Source organism: Astatotilapia calliptera, chromosome 5 (assembly GCF_964374335.1).
Source record: "Astatotilapia calliptera chromosome 5, fAstCal68.1, whole genome shotgun sequence".
Classification (NCBI taxonomy): Eukaryota; Metazoa; Chordata; class Actinopteri; order Cichliformes; family Cichlidae; genus Astatotilapia; species Astatotilapia calliptera.
Genome location: NC_137426.1, coordinates 2,876,019 through 2,901,536, shown reverse-complemented (window position 1 = coordinate 2,901,536; position 25,518 = coordinate 2,876,019). Strand labels below are relative to the sequence as shown.

At 42.2% G+C, this 25,518-nt stretch overlaps 1 protein-coding gene across 12 annotated transcripts in view; it reads right to left on the bottom strand.

Annotated features, from left to right (window-relative positions):
- Nucleotides 1-25,518, bottom strand: part of LOC113021787 (dedicator of cytokinesis protein 3-like) — a 227,761-nt gene that overhangs the window by 28,530 nt on the left and 173,713 nt on the right. For 11 of the 12 annotated variants that reach the window (XM_026166506.2, XM_026166511.2, XM_026166507.2 and 8 more), the window contains exons 10-22: nt 18,497-18,578; nt 17,270-17,330; nt 16,928-17,075; nt 14,422-14,510; nt 12,437-12,562; nt 9,337-9,461; nt 6,240-6,402; nt 5,682-5,788; nt 4,903-5,074; nt 4,375-4,472; nt 3,816-3,899; nt 2,869-2,969; nt 2,226-2,307 (exon numbers count right to left, since the gene is read on the bottom strand). In XM_026166506.2, coding sequence (XP_026022291.2) covers nt 2,226-2,307; nt 2,869-2,969; nt 3,816-3,899; nt 4,375-4,472; nt 4,903-5,074; nt 5,682-5,788; nt 6,240-6,402; nt 9,337-9,461; nt 12,437-12,562; nt 14,422-14,510; nt 16,928-17,075; nt 17,270-17,330; nt 18,497-18,578 — 1,438 coding nt within the window. The other variant, XM_026166516.2, reaches the window with a different exon arrangement.

Genomic DNA, 25,518 nt, shown 5'->3' with positions numbered 1-25,518 from the left:
CCTCAAATGTTTTAGGAGTACAGTGTTCCCTCGTTTATCACGGATGTTGATAACCTGCGAAAGGTGAAATCTGCGAAGTAGCGAACGTTTTGTTTTTTACAACTATCATAGATGTTTTAAGGCTGTGAAACCGCCTCACTACACACTTTATACACTTTTCTCAGACAGGCATGAACATTTTCACACATTTCTCTCGTTTAAACTCTTAAAGTTCAAACCTTCGTAGAAGAATACGTCCAGTATTATATATATATATGTAATTTAAACTGTTTCCTCTCTGTTTTATATTTGTAGCACTTTGGTCAACATTGTTGGATGTAAAGTGCGTTATAAATAAAGATGCTATGCTATGCTATGCTAAAGAAACCAAAGATAAAACCCTGTTTTCAGGTCCAGAACCCGGGAACAGAGCAGCTGCCAGAGAATTCAACATTTATCGATCAATGGTACGGACGTAAAGGAAGCAAGAAGAATGAGTTGGGTGAAGTTTGACTTATCTGACTACTTTGTTTCACTTAATGCTCCTTAGAATCCTTTGACGTCGACACTGTTGTGTTTGTTGTCTTGCAAAGATTTATGTAAATTGACAAGCTGAACGCATTCTGTGCAGTACAGGAGACACGGCACGAGATTGATTGAAAATGGTCTACAGCCAATCAGGACGCAGAACGCAATGCGCTGCAAAAACAAAAAACAACGTGAAAATTGCACTAAAAAAATCGGCGAAACATCGAGGCTACGAAAAGTGAACCGCGATGTAGCGAGGGAGCCGTGTACACTTTTTTTAAAGGATGGGTAATTTAAGTTAAATGAAATATTCCCACTTTAAGCTTTAGTTTCTCTTAGTTCGAGCATCAGATTACTTATTTTAAATGAACAGGAGGGTTTCCTCAGAGTTCAGAACAGAGACTAAAACACAAACTTTGACTCACAATCATGTAGCTTGTCCAGGTTTTAATAACATGAACGCCAACGATGCTTTTAGTGACAAATATGACCAAACTGACAAAGACTTAAAAAGACTTCCTGTAAATTTTATTTAACGACATTATTTTCAGTTAGCTTGTTTTTCTAGTTTCCTTTTTTTTACTGCTTCACAACCAGTTTTCGTTTTTAGTTTAGTTCAGTGTATTAATCTCGTTTTTATACTTCCACATTGTGCCATTCTGTGCAAATGCACAGAAGACATAAAACTGTAAACTCATCACTCTGTCACATGGTTGTGGGGGAACTTCGGCCGCTCATTTAGCTCGTGCTCTTGTTCTTGTGGGTTTGCGAGACTCATTGATGCACAGCTCCACCTCTGTCTGAGCTGTTTGTGCTGATATCCTGTGTTGGTTTTACCCACGGCCTGAGTGCAGTTGGCCTGTCCGCTGCCAGGAATCTGTCAAAAGCATGTCTGAGTTACAAACTGTGAAATCCCCACTGAGGCTGGTTTGGTGAAACGCGTGGTTATCAGGATGTGAGATCAAATTCTGAAGTCTGAAGACTGCTTACTCAAAATGTTTGCTGGCTTTAAGTCTAGTTTTGTTTTCTTTTTTTCCTTTTCTTTTTGCAAAACCTACCAGCTACAGATAATTAAAAGTGTTCTTTTCATCTGGAGCTTACGCCTTTATCACATCTGCAGGAGACAAGATCCTATTTGTATCTGGACAGAGATCCCAGGATGCACCAGGACAGAAACATCTGCAGCATCTGGGCTGCTCCTTGTTTACAGCAATGGTTAAGAAAGTTAGTGGAAGAATAAAGCAGACAGAAACAGGCTAAAACTCCTTGGACGCAGTTTATAAAAGATAAATCTGGAGACTGCAGCATGTGTCAAAGCTGTCCTCAATAATTCACGCCGTCCACTTTTTACATGACAGTGTGACCCATTTGGGATGGATGCTTGAGTCGGATAAATATTTTAACGTGCTGAGCAGCGTTTGTCTACTAAATGTGGTACGTTCTGCACATCTGTGTGGGATGGTGCATCTATTCCCAGCTCTGCTACGTCACTGATGTAGTTCTGAATGCATGCAGTCATATTTTACCTGAGAAGAACGTCCAGTGGGAGGAATTAAAAAGTTGAAAAGGTGTTTTTTTGTTTAAAAAGCCTTTATGGTGAAGACTGTTATATAAAACTCAGTGAAGAGATGAAAAATGCCAACAGCCCTTCATGTGTTTGATTATTCGGAGTTCAGTGTTCAGGTCAGTGCTCCACCCAGGTGGCACTGAGCTCTTACCCTCATGGCTTCCTGTATGTGGTCCTGCCTCACCACCTCAGCAGAGCGATCCATGTACCACTTCAGACAGCGGATCAGCTCCCTGAAACACATTTAAAAAGCCACACAGGGTTGATTCTCTGCACTGGAAGGAGTGCAAACGTAGCATTACTTTAATAAAGGACCCGTTCAGCCCAGGATGGCTCTGTAAATAAATGCTTAGATTTTCCTTTTGTTGTGATAGTCGCAGCACTCTGCAGGACCAAACATGTACGGAAATACATCACAAAGACCTGAAAAACTAAAATTTGTGCAGTTATAATAACTATATGTGTCTTTTTTTATTTTCTGCCAGTCGACCCGAGATCGAGATCTTTGTTTCATCCTCTATAAAATATTTAGTCAGTGCAAAACTAATTTTCAGACTCTTACTAAAAGCAAAACTTCTCATGTAATATATCTGGATGAGGTCAAAGTTAAATGAGCATGAAAAGCATGCAATCCTACGCCAGTTTTCCATACTGTATTTATCTCTGATGCCCTTGAGCCACCGTGATGAAATAAATCCAGGAGAAGTCAAACTGCAATAAAGGCAAACGACGTGTACACGAATATACAATCACACTTTAATCAATCAGGCTGTTAGTTAGAGAGCAACACTCACTTGTAAGCTAACGCTCCAGCAAAGTGCTTCTGGATGTAAGTGTCCATCACCGGCCTGAAGTGGTAGTATTTACTGTCCCTGAGCAGGTTTATAATGAACACCTGTGAGACAGACAGAGACTGTGATCAGTGAGTGTGATGCTTGAGTGACGCTTAAATGCACAGAAAATGAATCATAATTTACAGTCGCAGTGAAAAAAGTACGGCCTCTTTCAAAGCGAAGGGTTTAGCTATAAAGAGATTTAAAAAGGAAATGGTGCTACTAGCCCTCATGTTTGGAGCAGTTAAATAGAAGCTCAGAGGAACCTGAACACATAGCATTTTATACCATGTCATTACTTATGAAACACAAACTGAGCCACAGTGCAGAGGCAGTGTGTGAAAGTCTATCACACGATGCAGCAATGACTTCATCTCTCTCATCGTCATCGACAGTCTGCTGCTGTGCTTGGGATCATTGTCCTGCTGAAGCTTCTGACTGGACAGAGCTTTTCATACGTTGTTGTTCAGCTCGTATTTACAGATGTGCAGGCACCAGGTTATTGTTTATATTTTAGTGCTTTCTTTGTGATCATGTGATCATGACCCCACAGTATTTTATTTTCCTGTTACAGCGTAACCTTCTTTCATCACCCACCCACATTTTCCAAATTTAACTGTAACTCTTATTCCTGTTGCACAGTCATACTGAAATTAGAGTAAAAAAAATGACAGAATAAGAAGTCTTTCAGCTTTCAGGGTTTAGGGTGTGTCAGAGCTCCTGTTTCCAGTAACTCAGAGGATGACATCAGTGGGACTGAAACTGACAGTTAGCCTCATCTGTATTAGATTGTTTCTTCTGCAAGTCTCTAAATCCTCATTATTAAATTTAATGAAACTCATTATTTGTTACTTTTGTTTGTTTACTTTATTTTCTCCTTCTTCGTGCACTGCCCACGCCACACTCACCAATGACTGAAAAACCAGCGGCCCATATTTGTCTGTGTTGTCATCCAAGATGGAGAACAAGGTGTCCAGAATGTCCTGAAGAAACTGAGACACACACACACACACACACACACACACACACACACACACACACACACACACACACACAATGACATGTCTTCAGTTTAGTAAACAGCTGCTGAAAGTCCTGCTGAGGAAAATGGCTTACATAATGGCGGAAAGAAATTTTCCGTTATTAGTTATTTATGAACACCACATGACAATTTTTAAAGAATCAAACCTTTTCATGGTATCCTCCCAGTTGCTGGTTGTCTACAAGCTAATGTTAATGGGACCACAGGAGTATTACAACACCTGTAGAGCTCTTTTAACACATGCTTTAAAAAATCACCTCAAACCACCTCAGAGATCACCAACAAACACGTCCTGCCCAGCAACATGGCAAATGTCTTACACAGCAAATCTGGCACAGCTACAGAATATTATGATGATCCACGATACAAGTGTTTACACATATTAAACAGAACAATCTCCCCACCTGTTCGACTTCAAACCTCACCTTGACGATCTCTTCTCCGCTGACATGCCGAAGCCGTCCAAGGATGTCCATGACCCGGTCGGGATGGGCCTTCCACTTCAGCAGGGCCAAGAGGTCCACTGGAAGACAACAGGAATGTCAAACACCAGGAAAAATGGAAAAAGGCTCATATTCAGACTTCAGCCTGTGAGCCGCAAAACAGCCGTTTAATATGTACAACGGAGTAAAAACTGTCATAAATGAGGAAGCCACTGTTAGCGCAGCACAACGGCTGAAAGCAGGTGTCTGTATGCCAGAACCATAATAGATGGTGACAGTTTTTCCTCACTTTAATGCTGTCACCTCAAGCTGCTTTATGTCAGGTTACGACTACAATATCAGAAAGAAACGCCAACAATCATACGAGCCCGTATATGCAAACACTTGGTGACAGTGGAATTAAAAACACCTTTTTCTGTGTAACAGTCTGAAATTCTCACGTGTAATCGTGCATATTTAAGCACATTATCCACGAGCGGCTCAAACGCCGGCTGCAGATCAGCTGCGTACCGTTCTGGGTGAGCTTGGTGGAGGAGAGCTGTGTGGAAATCCAGAAGGTCTCTTTCATGCTGCGCTGGAAAATGAGGCTGGAGGGGATGTTGGGACAGCTGTTGAAGTCCTCCTTACAGCAGGGCAGCCCCAGGTAGAGGGCGTGGTTACTGAAGGTCGTGTTTTCATCACACTGAGGACACGAGACACCGAGAAGGAGGAAAGGAAGGAAGGAAAGCGCTTACAATAGATCTGTGCACCTCATTGACAAAGTGTAGCTGCAAAACTGAGTCAAAAGCTGCAAACATGAAGCTTGTGTGTGAACACTGTACAGCAGGAGTGTCCAACTCCAGGCCTCGAGGGCCGGCAGGCTTTAGATGTGTCCTTGATCCAGCACAGCTGATTTAAATGGTTAAATCACCCCTTCAACACGTCTTGAAGTTCTCCAGAGGCCTTTTAATGAACTAATCGTCTGATTCAGGTGTGTTGACCCAGGGTGAGATCTAAAACCTGCAGGACACGGCCCTGAGGCCTGGAGTTGGACCTGCTGTACAGTTTTGGTGAGCAACAGTAAAGGTGTTGTGGATATCATGTACAAAGTGTACACAACATTTAAAGTGAACTTTATAGTTATACTGTGAGATTACTGAAGTACAGTTCACATATATACTAACTAAATATTGTCATTTCTGCTGCAATCATCAGCCAACAGAAAGACTCCTCTGCAGAATAAATGACGAACGTGTGATGAAGGCTGATGAGTAGCAGCCAGGAAACAGAAAAGCTCTAGTGTAGCTGACCTTGTAGACATACAGCTCGTGGCTCTCATCAGAGAGAGTAGTTCCATCCTCTCTCATTAGAGGCGTGAAGGCAAAACCAAACAGCTTTTTCTCCCCTTTGTCCTTTGCTGCAGAGAAAATGACGAAGAAGGAACATGTGAGAGGAGAAACGCACCGAGTGTTCGGTCAAAAAGCACCGAGGTTAAATGTCTCTCAGATTATTAGAGATGTATTCAGAAAACCAGTTCATTACTTCACTATTGTAGACAAAGTGATACAGCCTGCATATAAGAAGGTCAAAGAGTAACTTGGTTATGCTTTTAATGTTATATTTAGATATATTTTCTATAAATGTCACCACCTGCTTGAAGCAGCACCTAATCAGTCTGGGAGGATTATAGTGAGCAGCCAGCTGCTGCATCTGCATGCCAAGAAATGCAGATGCATCTGTCATCTTATTACACGGTTCTGGGTTTTATTTTTACAATAAGCCTGTGCTTGGATCCTCATTTATTTTCTCCACACGGATCATCCCATTAGCCATGACAGCCCCAGTATTAACACAAGTAACACACTCACTGGAGCAGTGTCTGAACTCGAAGCGCAGGTGGGACCCTCTGAAACGGTCGATGGGAATCGGCAGTTTGATCACCTCGCTCCATCGCGGGCTGTTGTTATGGTAGAGCACAAAGGAGCGGTGCTCTGGCACGTTGGGCTCACCTGAACCCAGACTGATGCAGTCCTACGGAGCATGTGCAGAAGCAGACAAACAATGAGATCAGTGACACTGCAGTAACACTTGGAGAAACTGTGGACCAGAGCGGCCCCAACAGCCGTGACGCACCAACACCTGGGCCAGCTGTGCACACAACACATTTGAGTGATACTCAAAGGTCAACTGAAAGGGGTCCTCCAGGTAAGCGAAGTCAAGGAGTGGAAACGTATTTGAATGGGAACCTTTAAGAAAGGTGTGATAGGCTGGCTTGTTTTTGGTGGAAAAGTTGGAAGTTAAATGATAACATTTATGAAAAACACTGAAGCATGAACTTGTTTATTTCTACAGACTCATTCCAACGTGAACCTCAAACTGCAGAGCCTGTAAGTTTGAGCCAGTGTGGAGAAACATCGGACAAAGGTGCCACCAACGAGACAAACACAAACATCACTCAGAAGTCGGCTGGTTAGTGATGCGATTACTCTGATCAACTGCATTCAAATTTAATTTATTTTTTTTTTAAATTTTGGCAGAACAGCAGTTTTCTCTGTTTTTGACTCAGGCTGTTCAGACTATTGATCATCTGCTAATGAGCTTTTCAATAAGCTCACCTCAGTTCCTGATCACACATCTCTGAAATCTCATCGTCAGCACAGAGAAATGCATTTACTGTCACTGAGAGTGGGTCCAACACTCCACTTGTGCCTTTGTTGGCTCAGCTGTTTCTGACACAACTCTTCTGTAGTGATCAGTTCAGTCAGATTCATCGTAACATGTAAGAAACGTGTCGCAGGCTATGAAGATTATATCTAATTCAAATAGACGGCCTTTCAGCCTGCCTGCATACTTTAAAAAAGGCTTTAGTTTCACACTGTCAGGTCATATCAGTGCACTGAGCTCATCATATGTTCTTAAGTGACGATGAAGAACATCTAATGTTGAACCAGTTCTTTCATTTCTGCAGGGAAACTAAAACATCTGAAAACTCAAGAAAAGCCAGGAGCAGAACGTGCCAAGGAAATAGGATCCAACGGAGAGATAAAGTTAGACGTAGAGCTGGACAGCAGGGACTGATGGAGATGTGAACCACTGTCTTACATTCAGTCTGTGCAAAAGTCATGAGCCAGCACTCATATTTGATGTAAAATTAGTACAGGAATTATTTAGAACATAAATTCTATTTTTTTGGGAATCACCAGAAAAATACCAAGCAGTGGTTAGCACTGTTGCCTCACAGCAGGAAGGTTCCTGGGTTTGAATCCATCATGTGGTCTACGCAGGTTCTTTTGTGCCCTTTCCTCACAGTATTTTAAATATTTGGGAGTTATAATACATAAGGATCTCACAGAACTATTAGAAAGAAATTATTCACCAATACAAAAGAAAATCGAGGAAGATATAGCGAGATGGAATTTAATCTAACCTAAGTTTATATTTGAGAATAGATTGGAATAAAATGAATATACTACCCAAATTATTATATTTATTTCAAACAGTGCCAATAGAAATAAGCCAGAAACAATTTAATCAATGGGACAAAATGTTGTCAGACACATATGACAAGGTAAAAGGCTCCAAATTAGATATAAAACCCTAAAGTTGGCTAAAATAGGGGGGGGGGGGGGGGGGGGCTTCCTTCTCTCTAGGATTATTATTGGGCAGCACAGTGAAGGCGGATGACATGTTGGTGTAATCCTTCATACGATGCTCAGTGGAGGGTCTGACCTCCATCCACATACAAGCTGTTATAGCAGACAGTAGCCTGCAAGATGTTATAGACACTATTGAAAATACACAGTTATTACAGACAGTCGTATGCTGGCATTGGGCAGTTTCACCTCTGTTAATCATCTGTAAGTAATATTGTTTGTTATCACTGAGACTACTTGTGTGCAGTGTTGGTCAAGTAGCTAATTACTGATTACTTCCCCAAAAAGTAATCCGGTTACTTTACTGATTACTTATTTTCAAAAGTAATTAATTACTTAGTTACTTAGTTACTTTTTAAAAACACGATTTACAACCTGAAGAGGTGATAAAGTGATAGATCTTTCAGCCCAATTCTACTTTTTCTACATAATCCATCATACAAAATATAATCAGATGGAAAAGTCTCTTTTTAAAACTTGTTTTATTAGTTTTAATCTTTTAACTTTATGCATCAAGCAAACATTTAATTATATGCAACATTCTCTGACTTGAATAAATTAGTTTAACATTTAAACCTATTTTCTGCACATTCCAGCTCATAAAATATTTTTTGTGTTTACACTCAGTCTTTCAAATAGATGCAAGTAAAACACAGCAGAAAATAAATAAAATCAAAGACTCAGCGGTCCTGTTGCTCTATTTTCACCTGTAAAGCAGGCGGATGTTTGCCCTGGTGTTTTACTGCTTTAAAGTGTTTTAGTTTCTTTATATGAGGTTTGAACCTACAGGGGGCAGCAGGTACCCATGAAATCATGAGACCGGCACAGAAACTAAAAGCATGTACTGAAGTGTGCACGGTCAACAACGTGGATTTCACACACATAAAAGAGCTGATAGTGGATTATACTGCTCATTTATTCTAACTTACAACATTTTCACTACTTTACTCTTACAGTCCAATAAAACAGGTCATTTCATCTCCAAAAAACATTGAAGTGGTTCATCTGCTGCAGCTGTTACTTAGTGTGTTTTAATGTGACTTTGGTGTTTTCATTGTTTGCTAATTCTACTCTAAACTTGAACTAAACCATCAAAACACCAGAAACATGTTTGCTGTGAGCTACAAATTCTCTGCTGCCTTTAAAGAAACTTACTGCTATAAACCAGCCTAAAGTTTAACATTAGGCACAACTTCAAACTGATGAAAGACTTGTTTTTTTGTTAGAAGAAGAAAGATGCTGAACGTCTGTTTATATTATGTGCCACTAACTGGACAAAAGAAGGCTTTTTACAGCAGGAACGTTTCCCTACCTTGAGGATTTCTCCGTCGGCGTAAAGCACATATATGGTCACCTCGATGTTCTTCTGAACGCTTTTCCCTCCCCTCTCAAAATCTCCTCGCTCCAGTGTCAGGTACAGGTCGTTACGGATGTCACCTGGACCAGCAGAGACATGTTAATGCAGACTAATATGTGTCAAACACCAGCGCACATGGTTGTTTTATTTGTAAAGATGCAACAAAGATGCAAACGTCCGTAATCTCGAAGCAGGCGCGGTGTGTCGCACACATTTTAAGCTGACACACATAAGACTAACGACCTGTGTGGACGTGTGCGGACTCATTTATCACTCCCCGCTCGTCCTCATAGAGGAGGTGTCACCTTTAATGTATAAAGATGGGAGTTAAACACTCACTCCATCACTGCCTGAGGGGAGCAGTGGTTAATGTGTGTGAAAGACACTGGTGCCTGTGGGATGTGCAGCCCTGCTGTTTTCTTCCTGTTTGCTGTAGAGGGAAGCTTAATGTAAGCGTTCATTTGTTTACCTGTTAAGCTCATCATCATTAAGAGTATTCACCAATGAGAGCAGCACAGCAGGTTCATGAGCTGGACTATGAAGCTGCTCGACTCGTGTCCTTTATTTCTAAAGGCGAAAGTTAAATACAAAGCAAACGATTGGCTTGCAGGGCTGCTACAAAAGGACCTGATGTGGTAAAGATGAATCTATGGTAATGATGATGTATTCAAAGCACTTCTTGTAATTATGTAAAGATTAACTCCTGACAGCTGGCACGACGGGGTAAAAGCTTTGAATAATTTCTGTAGCAGGCTGTAAGAATGTTTATTTCCTGCTGTAAAGTTAACAGGAAGTCTAAGGGACTGACTTGCTTTTAAGAGGAACTGCAGTTTTTTGCCCTCAGCTTCATTTTTCAGCCCTGTCTATTGAAGAGCAACAGACATTTCTGCAGCTCTAAAACATGGCAGCTCGCATCATAACTATCTCACCGGACAAGCAGCACCACAGACCAGAGGAGAAATTATATTTGGGGCTGAAATTGTGCCTCTAAGAAAGCCTCTCTTGTCAAGCACATAAATGCGGGATGTTGAATATTTTCTGAGGTCACATATTTTACAGGCTGCATAAATGAATTAACAGGAGACTGTGGAGATCATAGCACTTTAGCTTCAGCAGCATCAGTGTTTGGTATTTCTGCTAAATCTAAAAAGTAAGCATGAATGTGGGACAGGTAAGGTTTCTTTAACTGAATGAAGCTGCAAGCAGTGGATACAAAAAGTAAACAGTGAGATGCTTTTTGTATGTAAATCCAGCTGCTGCCTGGATGTGATATCAGGCTGCTGCAGCATTCACACACAAACACACACTTGTCCATCTTTGTGGTTTCTTTATCAGGCTGCAGCTAGTTGGAAAAACGAGGCATAAAACCTAAAATCCAGATATGGAAATAAAAGTTTTCTCAAACATAAAAATGTAAAATCTTTGTGTCAGCTGCAAATTTATGAGAGAAAACTTAAGGAACTATAATATTTTACTTTTCAAAGTGAAGTTGGAAACAAATTCACATATTTAAACTCCACAGTGCACCAAGAAAACCTCCAACATGGTCTAAAGAAGTCTGAGTTCCTCACAGTGAGACATCACGATATATTTTTTATTTTCATTTGTTTTGCTTTCTCTAAGATTTATCAAACATTTGCCATTTTTATTTTCTTTTGCCAGATTTTTCTGCCCCCTGGTTCTTACTTCCTCCAGAAGCTGCTGCACTGTGTGTACATCTGCTCACAGCGCCACAGCAATGATTTCTAAAGGTCTGATTAACACTCGACATTTCCATGTTCACTACCACGATCACTACTTTATTGTGGTGGAGATTTTTATATATATATATATGTTTTCAGGGGTGGGGGGATTTGCCCCTGGCAGGGTCTCCCATGGCAAATCATTTGAATCACTCTTTGTCTGGTTCCTCACCCAGGACCAGATAGTTTGAGCTCCAGTCTCCTGCAGAGGGGCTGGACTAAATGATGTCAGTCCTCTGGGGCAGATAAGAGCTAAGACTGATAAATAAATGAGCGTGCATGCCTAACACGTCTCTGACAGCAGGCAGTGCACTTGTTGAGAAGATTGAATTATCTTTTACACACCGACAGAAACAGCTGGGAAGCTGTACAACAAGACATTAAATCATCAAAGTGACTTAAGCTAAGTACTGCTGAAAGAGATTTCCACACTTATGAAAAATACATCTGTGGACTTAAATATCTACAAGCCTGTAACTCAGTTTATTGGGTTATTAAATAATAACACATTTACAGCTTTGAAGGTCTTCACAAACATTTTAACATATTACAGGAGGAGAAGCTCCACTGTAATTAAAATGAAGTCAGTGGAGAGATGCAAACTGACACATTCGGTCTCCCTGTAATGGATTTATAGCTCTCAGAAGAGGAAGCTAACACAGGAATATCACAAAGCGGGTCCAATTCTGGGAAACTGTTTACTTCGACCAGTGCTTTGGAGACGTTCCTGCTGGAAAAACCAGATTCACTCCTTTGTTGCTCCCATGTAGGAATCTAAATTAAGCAGCAGCCCGGCAGGAGCGCAGATCAGCTTCTGTGGTTCTGTCCATCTGTCCAGCCTTGAAGTCACTTGTTTATTTTCAGGGATCCTGGACCTCAAATCTAAATTCTCTTTCTTTGTTTGGAACTTGGACATTGATCCAAAGGCCTCTTTGAAAGCCAAACAAAGCTTTTGAAGATTTTTATAGCTGCAAGAAATAAAACTGTTTACAAAATGCCTGCTCGAGAAGAACACCTGCAACACTGCACCTTTTCTCTGTGCTTCAGCTCAACAGGTACGTGTTTTTGCTCCCTTCTTCAAAAGCAGAAGGTAGAGATGTACAAAACCCGCCCAGACATTCAGCACTTTTTCTATTCCTGTCTGACCCATTTACATGATTCAAACCTGAATTGTTGTTTTTATTTATTTTACGTGTTATTCACGGAGCCCATCTCTGCTGTGTGCTTACGTAAACTAAGAATAGAAGTGTTGAGGTGGACAGCCCGCTGCGCTGCGATGGGTAGGCCTGCATGAAGCTGGATACGTGACTCACCGGGCATGATGACATCTGGGAATCCCAGTTTGCGTGTGATGGCCACCCCCCTGCTGAAAATGAGCGGGTTTTCTCTGCGGACCTGCTCCATGTCGCCCCTCAGCAGCTGCAGGGAGATGATCAGCCCTGCAGGATGTGAAGGGGAAGAAATGGGAACGAGTGGGTTGACAGAAAAAGAAGATGGGTAGAGAGATGGATGAAAAGCAAAGGAAGAAGACAGAACAAAGTGTCCTATTTAAAAAGCACAGCCTTTAGGCCACACATAAAATTCAGATAAACTTAAAGTCTAAACAGAGTTTTGAAGCTGCAGAGCTCGTTTGATCTCCCCAGAATCAGAACAAACATTTCAATGCATGCTAAACGTTGCCAAACTGCTTTTCCAGCAGACTCTCAGCCTGTTAGTCTGGGTTCATCTCTTCACCTGAAAACGAAAGTTTGCTGCTGGATTATGTTTTTTTGAAGACACATATCTGTGCGGGGTCATGGAGTTCACAGACTTTAACACTGGGGCAGAGGAGAGTCCTCTACAGTGACACCAATTAATATGATTTTCCCGCTGATGTCAGTGTGATGACTTGCATGTGTCAGTCAGACGCTCTAAATAAGTTGCTCCTGGGAACTCTTTTTTGTTCAGTGTTCCTGAAATGTCGGCTGACTCATCAGCAATGAAATAAAACGAGTCACAAGTGCTGCAGGACTAGAATCTGCTCCTGCCCTCTGTGCTTTGACAGAAGTAATAAAGTGACTGGAAGAAACGGTCCACACAGAACATGAGCGGGCTGGAGCAATAACTGAGTGCTAGAAATTGCCTCCACCCTCGGCTGCTGTGTTCACAAAAACACCACCGCACTGCTAATGTTGCAGGGTAACCCTGCAAGGATAACGCATCTGCTTCTGGGTTTTGTGGCCAAAATAATTCACCTGGACAAAAAAATCCAGTAGAATAAAAAAAATATACTTTTAGGACAATAAATTGTGCTCCGATATACGTGTAGCAAGCCCGCTGTGTTGTTTGGGTGTTGATTGCTAACCTTTATGCCTCCTCTCTTACCATAGCTGGGTTGCCCGTCATTTCCAGTGGAGTGAGGGCACAGCTGGCTGCACTCAGCGATCAACCAGGCCTACAGTGTAAGAGCTGGGGAGGAGAGCAGCTCAGTCTCTCTATGGGCCAGACGTACAGTAGCCTTAGCCGTGTGTTGTGTTTTAATTATGTCAAGCTCCCGGTGAGTAACTGTGACCTCCTGTTTGCAGAGTGGGTTTTTCTTCTTTTGTGTTGTTGAGGTGCAGATTCTTCATTTTTATTTCCAATCTCCCAACATTATCTGTTTGCTGATGCTTTTCTTTTATTTCTGGATTATTTAGGGCGTAGAGGCGAAGTTAGAGCTTTTAATAAAATCAGGATTGAGTTTGTAATTTTTTTCACCTTTTCTTTCACATGGATACTCTACTGTTACTCCCCTCATCCTGTAGGCCAGCGGTCCCCACAGACCGGTTTATACCTGACAATATTTTCACAGACCGGCCATTAAGGTGTCATAAATACAAAATTAAACCAGTATACCAAAAAAAAAGAAGATTTATTCATTACACGGGGAAAGTCCGAAGGAAACCAAGTTAACGCTAAAAACTGATAAAAACCCAGAAAACCATACACTTCACCCCCGAGCCTCCACTCTCGCAGCCCGGTACCAAACAACTGGCCTGGAGGTTGGGAACCGCTGCTCTACTGTTACTCCCCTCATCCTGTAGCCCGTTTCAGGGAACATAACAGTTTAGGGGCTTGTTCAGGATTCAGAACCAGAAAAGTTTGCATGAAAGAAAGTGGAGATCTTTGAGATATTAACAAGTTATTTATTCTTAAATGTAACTATGAGCTTCAGTATTTGTATTTAGCATAAATCAGAGATGTGCTCTTTATCCCACACTCAGTTTGTTGGGGTCCGATCATCCAAACTCAGGGTACACAAACACGTGGTCTCTCCTACCGTAGTTGGTGCTGGGTGCCGTGTATTTGGTGCTGGACTTGCGGATGATGTTCTCATGGATCTGGTACCATTCATTCTCATTGTTACACCTGGAGAGCAACAAAAAACAATCATGTCCTATAAAGGATAAGAATATATTTGTAACTTGTGTTTTTATACAACAAAAGTTCGGTTGGATATAATGGACTTTTGAAATCTAGTTATTTTGGCAGTTACTCTGGGGCGTACGTGCCATCAATCATTGCAATTAAAATATAAAATTGGGGCGTGGTCTACGGGTGGATGCTGGGGTGGTGAGGTGAATGACAGGTAGCAAGGCAGAGCAGCAGCGCTGACATGTCAGAGGAAGTGAGGGGAAATTTTGGAGTTAAATACACGGATAAATTGGAGCAGGTCTTTCTTCCATGTCTTCGTTGGTCTCTACAGCAGATCAGCTGTCTCCATCTCTCCCTCTCTGTTGTCTGTTCTCCTGTCGCACCAAACATCTGTCCTCTGAATCTTCTCTTCTTCTGCATGGAGCTCGAACTTCGTCATATTCATTTCAAATCCCTTCCATCCTGCTCACTCCCAGTGTGGATCTTAATATCTTCAGCCGGGCCTCCTGTCTCTTTGTCGGTGTCATCATCTCCAAACGACACACGGCAGCAGGTTCACTCCCATCTTGTAGGCTTCCCTTTCACTCCTGCTGCTACTCCAAAAATGCAACAAAACATTTGTCTGTGTGCAGATCATCTTCACCTGGGCTTCATCGCTGGTATCTTGACAAACCCACTCTCCATTTCGAGTGCTGACCTGCCGCATTTTTGTGCAAACGCATCTTTGGTTCTGTGGTTTTGTTGGAAAATGTAACATCTCTGTTTGTATTGCACACTTCTGTGCACTAGAGAGTGCTGCTCTCGGCCAAATCATACATTTTATTTATTTTTTTTGTTTCATAAAGGGAAAACAGTTTTTAGATTAGACCAAAGGTCAGATTAAACACCCGTTAATGGCATCTTTGAGCCATTTAGAGGCCAGGAAATTGCATTTTCACAGTTTTACAGATCGACTGATTAATCAAGGAAACAACAGGAGGAAAGAGAAAAAGAGCAGTAACTAGCAGACCTATTTGCAGATAATACAGTGGATGAGCCACGCTGTGTCAAGCTGCTGGATTTTTGTATTAACATAAAACAGCCCCATCCAATAAAACAACTCGCTCGTTCCACTCTTAATTTACTCGTCTTTCTTCAGAGTGAACGTGTGGATCTACATTTTCCTCGGCTGATTCTAACAAACTGATGATTTCGGTCCCGTTAACGTCACACGATGCTGGAACACAAGCCTGAAAAGGAGACGTCTAACCCCCCGTGAACCGACCCGAGCAGTTCAGCTAAAACTGAGGCATCAAACACACACACACACACACACACACACACACACACACACACACACACACACACACACACACACACACACACACAGATCCTGCAGGCACGTTTTCAGAGGTTCAGCTGAGGGGTGGTCCCTAATGCCGAGCATCGACTTTGCGTGTGAGTGAAAGAACAGCTGCTGACGTCACAAACTGCACTGACAGTGAGGCTGTGCAGCCGCTCTCGGTCTCTCTTACAAATAAGGAAAGGAGAGAAAAAGAAGAGGCTGGTGGTGACAGAGCGATAAGAACAGAAGTAAAGCTATAATAAAAATATATGGCATGCCCCACTCTTTACTGTCTCTCCAGCTCGCTTATCTTTAACCTTCTCCTCTTTCTCTCTCTGACCTTTTCTCTCAGCCCAGAAATATTTGGAGTAGGACAAAATGATTTTCCAAAAAGAAAATATCATCTCTGAGCTCTGGGTGTGTTGAGTTTGTGCTGTAAGCTGATATTTTTGGGCACTTTTGCTATTTTAGGTCACTCAAACATACAGTAATATGATAAATATGGATTTAAAACAAAGACTTTTAGCTTTAATATCAGGACTTTACCAAAAAAACAACAGTCCACTTATTTCGAGGGTCACATGTACCCGGACATATCAGCATAATCGTAACAAAATATTAAAAAGTAAACATTTTGTTTACTTTTTAATATTTTATTAAGAACCCCTTACAGGTACCGACCTTCTCCAGCCCAAACTCATTACGAGTGAGTGTTTCCTCCTTTGTAACTCTGCCAGCTTCTGACTGCAGCTGTGTTTCCTGCCTTTAGTTTTCTCCTCTGTAAACGAAATGCTGGCAGGTTTGAGATCAGCTGATTCTTTACCTTCCTAAACCCAGGGTTGCATTTGCAATTTTTTTACTTGGGTCATTGTCCATCTGTCCAATGAAGTGCCAGCAACTAAACCTGAGATCTGTACACTTCATTTAGGATTCATATGTCTGCTTATGTCAACACCAGCGACTCATATCTGTGTCACTGCTTCACCACAGGTTCGAGTCCTGTGCTGTGAGTCTAATCAGGCCATTACTTGCGGTGAACCTTCAGTATTTTTCTCTTGCCTCGTTATCTGCGAGTGCAGACACTTACGTGTACACTTTAAGGACAAAATCTTTCTCCTCTTTGAGCTCTGAGATGGTCTGCAGCACGTCGCTCATGGCCAGGACCGCACAGCCATACGGTCGACGGTACTGGACGTGCGGAGGACCCTTCTTACTGTCATTCAGCAGCATTCGACCTGTAACCAGAAGCGTGTGCGTCACATAATGAGAAAGGCTCCTGTTCCATTCATACGACAGCATTCATTTCTTTCTATTTTAATCTGAATGGTATTTCAGGTTAATAAAGGTGCACATTATAAACTTGACAAAGTTATTCTGTTATTTCAGGCATTTCTGCAGGAATTGTTTCCACCTACATAACATAACTTACCTGTCCTGATAACTTGTGAGACAATATAGAGATCTCTCTTCATGTCTTTGTTACTCAGATCCTGTGAGAAAAAGAAAAAAGTATCATCATCATCATCATCATCATCCACCAGCTTCAGCTTTTCTTACAATTAAAGAAGGTTTGTGCTCTGAGTTTCTGTTCGTAACGTTTATGGACAGAACTCCGATGTGGAGCCAGGAGCTCCTGGATCACATCTTTTGCTGTTTTTTGCAGATGATGGTGCTGCTGGTCCAGTCAGAGGTGATCTCCAGCTCCAGCTGGGGAGGTTTTGCAGCCAAATGCAACACAGTTGGAATGATAATTAACACTTCCACCTTGAGGCACTGCTTCTCAGCAGGAAAATCGTGGTTTCTAACACTCCGGGAGAGGAATGATTTCCTGCCCCAAGTTAAGAAGCTCAAGTTTCTCTGGATCTTGTTCATGAGTTGAGGAAGATTGGAGCAGGAGACTGCCAGACAGACTGATGTGGATGCTGTACCACTCACTGAGCGGGTAGGTGAAGTTGTTATCGGTCGGTCTATGTTTCTCACTTATGGCTCCCGAGCTAAGAATAAGGCTTCAGAGGAAATTAGCTTCTGACTGGGCTCAGCTTCAGAGATATTTAGTTTGAGGAGCTTCATGAAAATTAGCCAGTTGTCCTGGGTTTGCTGGGTTTGGGAAGGCCCTGGAAGAGCTGGAGGAGGTGGCCCAGGGAGACAGGAGGACTAAGAAGCTCTGCTTAGACTGCTGCATCAGTGGATTGTTTTATTACTTTTATAAATATGTGTGTAATTTAGACATATATGGACTGATTCCAGCTCGGGTTGAAACAAGAACGCTCAGATTTAACCAGCTTAATCATTTAAGCACGTCTGGTTTCATCTCCCCTGTGACTTACATGTAAATCATGCATTCACCTTATAATACTGAGTTTTTGTAATTACTGAAGAATTCAAATAACTGCATCAGTGAACGTTGGGAGCTTTAGTGCAGCAAAAATGCATCAAACGATCTGCAGACTGATTCTGCTGCAGAGCAACAGGGGGCAATGCTTCCTCACTTTTAGATCCTCAGTTTTTCAACTGTTCCCTTCTTAAATTACACGAAACACCATCACTGCACCACGAGTTTCATTAAACGCGTGTGTGTGTGTGTGTGTGTGTGTGTGTGTGTGTGTGTGTGTGTGTGTGTGTGTGTGTGTGTGTGTGTGTGTGTGTGTGTTGTTACCGTGAAGAGGGCACACAGCCGGTCCACCTTCTCTGGATTCTTTGGACCTCCGTTCTTGTTCAGTCTCACCATGAACTTCTCACTGAAACAACACAATCAACGGCCACTTTGGTTAGTTTTAGTAAAAACGATTTCTTTCAGTGAGATCAGGTCGTCACCGCCTCTGTGCTGCTTTATCGCTGATATTTGACCTGAGAAAAGGAGATACGGGAAACAGTGTGTGGCGTCTCTCTCTCTCTTTATTCACAGACTCTGCCAGATGGCTTTATCTGGCAGAGTCTGTGAATAAAACTTAAAAAACTTCTGTTTTTCTTTAAATGTTCCTCATATCAGCCACATGTCAACTGCACACGCTGCTCAAGCCTGAGGTTGAGAAGCTCTAACCGCTGGCAATTTACCCCCGGCGCCCTCTCTCCGTCTCCTCGAGGGATTTCTGAAAGAGATAAAAATTCTTTTGGATTTCTGCTCAAGCCTTTTCCCCGCGAGTACCAGCAGTGAGGAAACTCTAAAGCAGCATGTCTCAGCCTTTTTCGCTTCAGGGAACAGCAAAGTATTGTCTGCTGGTGTCAGCGACTCTGTTCTTTTAACCCATATTTATCCAGGGAAACGCGACGGAGCTGACGGGCCTTTGTTCAGCCACGTCGTGCCTCAGACACATTAGAAGATTTCTCAAATCATAAGTACGTCTGACAGGAGCGAGCCGCACATAAATCCACTGATACTCGCTGACTTACTGTCGTGTTCTTCTTGATGCCCGTCAGTCTTAAAGCAGGCAGGTCTTACATCACGCGAGGTCGCCTCAGGCCAGATGCCAGAAAATCGAGATGCGGAGGCACAAAACGGGAATCCAGATCGGGAATGATATTTCGACATCAATCAACAATATCAATATACAAATATTAGCTGACAGGGATATTCAGCCTTATATATTTGAGTGTTAAGCACAAACTAAAGTCTGAGTTTTTGGCTCACAGCGATTATTTGTACATCGGCGATCCTCATCAATGAAGGATCCACAGTCGTAAGAACGTCTTTATGACAGAAACGAGGAAACAGTTTTATCTTATGAGCTTCATGAACAGCCCCAGAGTCTGTAATGAACTGAGTTACATTTAAAAGGATGTTAGATAATTAGATACGAGTCAACATATCCCTACCACAGTCATGCCTGTTTAGGAAAATGATAAACGAGTGACCAAGGTTATATTTTAGCTTCTGATATTTTTACAGCACAGCAGAGAAGTCTGAGTTGGGATGCCTCCAACAAAACGGTCCGGCTCTTCGACTGCCAGCCAGAAAATCTCAATCCACGATCTTCTCCTGGTGGAGTTTCTGAACTGGGTTCAGTCAGCGAAATCCTTTTTTTCTGCCTTCAAAAACTGCTTGAGCAGCTGCCACTTCTGAGAGCACTTACCCACCTAATGAGCCCTTCATCTCTCCATCACCATCCGCTGCACTTCTCTGTATTTCCCATTTGCTTCATGCGCCTACAGACTTATGGGCATGAAAGACGGAGCAGCGAGGGCCTGATTTTCTCTGTCTGTTCCTTTATCTGCTCAAGTTCGGTTTGTACCTCAATTTTACAATGCATAGGACAAAAGTTTCCTGCAAATTAATAAGTGTAAGAAGTAGAAGAGCGATGGAGAACGTGTTCTTCATTCTTCTGGACAAGACCGAGCTGAGAAAAATCAGGACGAACGCTCTGACAGTCAGTCCTGGGCAAAAGGGTTTATGAGACAATGCATTAGAGTATTATCTACTCTCATTTTATTAGTTTTTCAACTGAAGCCATCACTTCGTTAGCACTGTTAAGTAAATCCCTTCCCTGTTTAATATGTTGCCTCCATTCCTGGCTCCTTTTCTTTAGACAGCAGAAGAATGAAAGCAGCGATTCTCAGTGAGTCAGTCTCTCTCTGAGCTGCACTAGTAGAATATTTGCAGTCCTGCGTCAGTGTTCAGCACACGTAGTGAGGTGGCAGAGACGATGGCCTTTACATCGGGAAACTTCTCTGCAGCGGTGATAATAAGGGTCTGCTGAAGAGCTTGGCTTCTGATGCACCTGCTTCAAAACACTGAGGTGAGCAATGCTCAGAAATGGCACGGCTGGCTTTCAGCTCAGGTAAAGACAACAGAATGAAGGAATGAAGATGCTGATTATGTGGAGGTTCGAAATGCTGCCGATATCAGCTGACTGTGCAGGGAAGAGAAGTGATCACATTACGAGGTCAATCACAGAGTAGATTGCACATGCTGCCACCTGTGCGACAGATTGTTGTAACAACATGAATCATAATATAAACTCAAAAAATGCAAATTCTAGTTTTTACATGATCTTATTTCTATTGAAATGTTTGCGTGCATGGAGTGAAACCTGCGAGTGATCAGGATGACACGTCGAGCTACGTCGTCACACATCAAACATGCCCTCCCAGCTCACGGGTCTAATGAAGTGCCGGTGCTCTGCATCCACCTGTACGCTCGATTCACTCAACGCTCACAAATTTCTGCCATATTAGTTTGAAGTGAGGAGGTCAGAGCCTTGATGACAAACTAAAACTATTTTCTGCTGCTGTAATAAATCATCTCAAACATGAGCTGTTGGCTGACGATGTGTTCACACACCAATCGTTAGAAATCCTCTAACTGAACTTCCTCATTAACATAAACGGCCCAACTAAATACAGTATCTCATTATAGAACATTGTTCCTCATATAGTCTTTATTGCTCAGCAGATTACCCCCCGCCACATATGATAAGACTCTGAGGTTATAGTGTAAGGTAATACGCAAACAACAACGAGGACCCACAAATCCCTACAACACAGACACACACTGCGTCTGGCTCTTTAAATGGAACAATTTATTCTAATCCCCCAGAGACACTGAGGGCCAAACAAATACAACAAAACACAATAAATATGTATTTCTCCTCAAACAGTGGGACGCTGTGACTTAGTGGAAGATGTGGGGGTGAGGAGGCACAAAGAAAGACTGAGATATGGGTTTTACATTCTGCTCTAAATCCTGTTTTTGTTTCTTTAAATATTGTTGCTGGTTGTTTTTTCATTCAGTCAGAGTTTGATTCAAGGAAGAAAACAATGATATAATCGACAAAATAAGAACATTTTATTTGTTTATATGTTATGTAGGAAGAAGACGGCGTGTTCTTCCCTCATATTTATGCGTGTGTGGTACTGAGGCAGGTTATTGGCTGCTAGTTGGATGGGACCGGTCTCTTCCGGGGATCCTTGGGGATTAAGAGTGTCCAGCTTTCAGTTAGCCATTCCGGGTGTCTCTCATCAATTAGCAGCTGGTTCAGCAAAAGCATTAGAATGTCATTCAGACTGAAGAAGTGTAGTCGGATGATAACAAAGAGAGAGATGGTAGTCAGAACTGAGGGGCTCGAACTACCAGAAGGCAACATTGCAGACATAGAGGACAACTACAAGCACCTGGGATCCCACAGGCAAATGGGAACCATGAAGAGTGGCTGATATCCAGAAATCCTACCAGTGGCTGGACAAAGCTGGACTGAAAGACAGCACAGAGGCACTAATCATGGCAGCACAAGAACAAGCTCTGAGCACAAGATCCATAGAGGCTGGGGTCTATCACACCAGGCAAGACCCCAGGTGCAGGCTGTGTAAAGATGCCCCTGAGTCAATCCACCGTATAACAGCAGGGTGCAAGATGCTAGCAGGCAGGGCATACATGGAACGCCATAACCAAGTGGCCGGCATAGTGTACAGGAACATCTGTGCCGAGTATAATCTGGAAGTCCCGAGGTCAAAATGCTAAGATCCTGTGTGAGTTCCAAATACAGACTGACAAAATAGCATTGTAGCAATAGATGTAGTGATCCGAATGATAGCAACATCAGTCAGAAGGAACACAAGTAGCTGGAGAAGTACCAAGGGTTCAAAGAAGAGGCACTCACCAAACTAGGCGAGTGGCTCCAGCAGATCCCAGGAACAACATCCAAGATCTCTGTCCAGAAGAGCAGAGTCCTAGGAACAGCAAAGACACTGCACAGAACCCTCAAGCTTCCAAGCCTCAGGCAGAGGACCCGAGCTTCAAGGATAAAAGACCGCCCACATCAGCAAGAGGGGAATTTTTATCCACCGAAGTTATTTGTAACTATCCCTTTGGGTGGCAGCAGGAACAAGTGAATGAATCATACACATATGACAAAGACTGTTCACTAAGAGGAGGAGAAACACACACACACGGCTGAATTATTAACTTTATCGCTGCATCAATATGAAAGAGGGAAGATAAACAATGCAGATGCAATCAGAAGACGTCCTGACCTATCCAAACTCCTCCCAGCACACAGATGTGGGTACTTGCATGCATATGCAGACATAAGCTGCTGTACTGCACATTTATGTACGCATGCATGCACTTGTGGGCTTGCAGTAACCCACACACACCCACACACACATATGCACTTTATGGAAATCCATTACTATTTCCACACCACTGACATTCAGTCTAAATATAAACATACTGTACAGGCAGAAGAGTCTCGGCTCAAGCACAGACAGCACTCACAGCCAGGACGACCTTTGCTTATCAAAGGAAATTTGTCCAAAGACACGTTAATAAAAATCACATATTGAGGCCGCTACCACATCACTGCACCGCAGACACACTTCATGAGGAAGGGAAAGAACAGATTTTTCACCTGTCAGGAGATCCAAACTGGAATCTTACTGCCTACTTTCACTTTCCTGCCTCCATCAGGGACTTGGAAATGTGTCAGTCATGAGGATTTTCTCAATATCTGATAAGAACAGGACAATATAGTAATTTTCTACTTCTATCTCCTACTGCTTCTTCCCCTGATGTACTGAGACCTTTTAGTTTAGTCTTTTTTTTACTAGATCCATCACTGTGTTATGAGCTTTCTGTCCATAAAGCGTTAACAGGAATCAACCACTGTGTCTATAGATTTATTTTTATGTGAGAAAAGATGAATCAGGTGTATAAAAGTTGGAGATAACCTCGCGTCAGTCCCGTGTTTGCGCACTCCTGTTTCTAAAGTCTGGTGAGTCGCTCGCTGTCTTGGACCAGAGGCTGGAGTCCTACATTACCTATAAATGTTACCAAGCTTCAGAAGCAAGCTGTGGAAGTGACAGCGATGGACAGATGTTACGATGAGAGAAATCAGCTACAGAAACATCCTCTGACAGCTGGAGTAGTCCCAGCTGTCACGCAAAGCAGCGTCTACATATTTTTCTGTATATTTCTATTTTATCTGAGGGGTCTGCAGGCACCGACTCATTTCTGGAGCTGATTTCTTTTTTTGGTGAACTCGTCAGATCTGGAAACAAGTTTATTTAATGCAGTAATCACACAAGAGGAAACACTGGATGGAGACGGTGGATTCACCGAAATTACCGCGACCACTCGCAGCCAGTTGCATCTTCAAAGCGATACAATATGATAGTGAGAAAATATGTGAGTCTGCACTCTGTTTGTGTTAATACAGTGATTAACTCTAATAAACTAAATTCAGAGTCCAGACTGCATCTCGTACACATGGAACAGAAACTCCTGTAAATTCCTGCAAAACTGTAAATTGATGTGGATGCTCAAAAATCCTTTTATAGAGGAATATAAGCAACGTACACGGAGATGGAAACAATTCTGTCTTTTCCCCAAAGACATGCGTTGCGCTCACTGTCACAGACTGACTCAGATTGTTTCCAACGTGTCGCCAATCTTTACATTTCTAAGTTAGATTGAAATGATCGTTCCTCTGGCGACCAGCTGGTCACTGCAATCTGTCATGAAAGCACAAATAATTCACTGCAACCACCGATCTTTCTGTGTCGCAACGAGGTTTCTGCTGTATTGGTGCTGTGGTATGATTCACAGCATTAATGCAACCCTTTTTCTGCAAAGTCACACAGACATCCAATTAATTAATATTCCTTCATCATTGTTGCATCGTCTGTATTATTATCAAACATGATAAACCATGCAGTAATAGGTTTTTATGAAACCGCTTTAAACTGCAGAAAAAACATAAACTGGGGAATACATTAAAAGAGTAAAAACTATCATAAATAGAAAAAATAAAAGCACAATAAAAAAGAGAAAAGTTCACTTCACATAAAGGAGGAATCTCTGGTCACCCACTGTTCCCAGTATCTGCTCCTCAATCTGGGACAGAGAAAAGCAAAAGCAGCGACTCACAACCTTCCAGTCAAAGGATTAATATCCAAACACGTGACCCGGCTGAATTATCTTCTATTACTTTCATCAAATTCAGTAGAGTGAAGCTATTTCAATTTAACCGATTTAACGGCTGATTTCACTGCATCACATTAAGCCAGTGATTCTGCACAGGCCTCTAACTACACCTTGCATATATTTACAGTATTATTTTAGATATTCAATCGACTCGAGCGAAGTGACTCAGAGTGAAACAGCCAATTTTCCATGACTGCTATCATTACACAGAACAGACACTCAACAGAGGAACAACAGCCTGACATTAAAGGAGCTGCTGATAAAAGAGGGGTGGGCTTCTTTGATTTGGTGTGAAGAAGACAAACGCGATTATGTCTCAGTGAGAACAGGATCCTGGGTCATGCCTCGCACAGCATTAGTTCATTTTAATCACAGATGGTTATTAGTCAGCCCTCTCTCCTAACATAAGCCCCTCCCATACAAATACACTGCATTTCATAACTAGTTTTGTTTTATGTTGTACTTGTTTGTAACATATGACAAAAAACATGTTTCCAGTAAACAAACATGCTAAACATATTTAAGTAAGTGAGTAATTTTTTTTTTTTACACAAGAATCAGTCACAAAATGCTTCACTGAGGTATTAAAACAACGCAAACACAAACGTTTACTGAAGGATCCCACGATTAACGAGTGCAAAGAGAAGCTTGTGGAACAGCCCACTGTGACAGGCGACAGCTGTACGTTCAGCCCATCTTAGTTTTCAGACGGGAACGTGGCGCCACAAGAAGACCTCTATCTGCAAACATACGGATCCAGT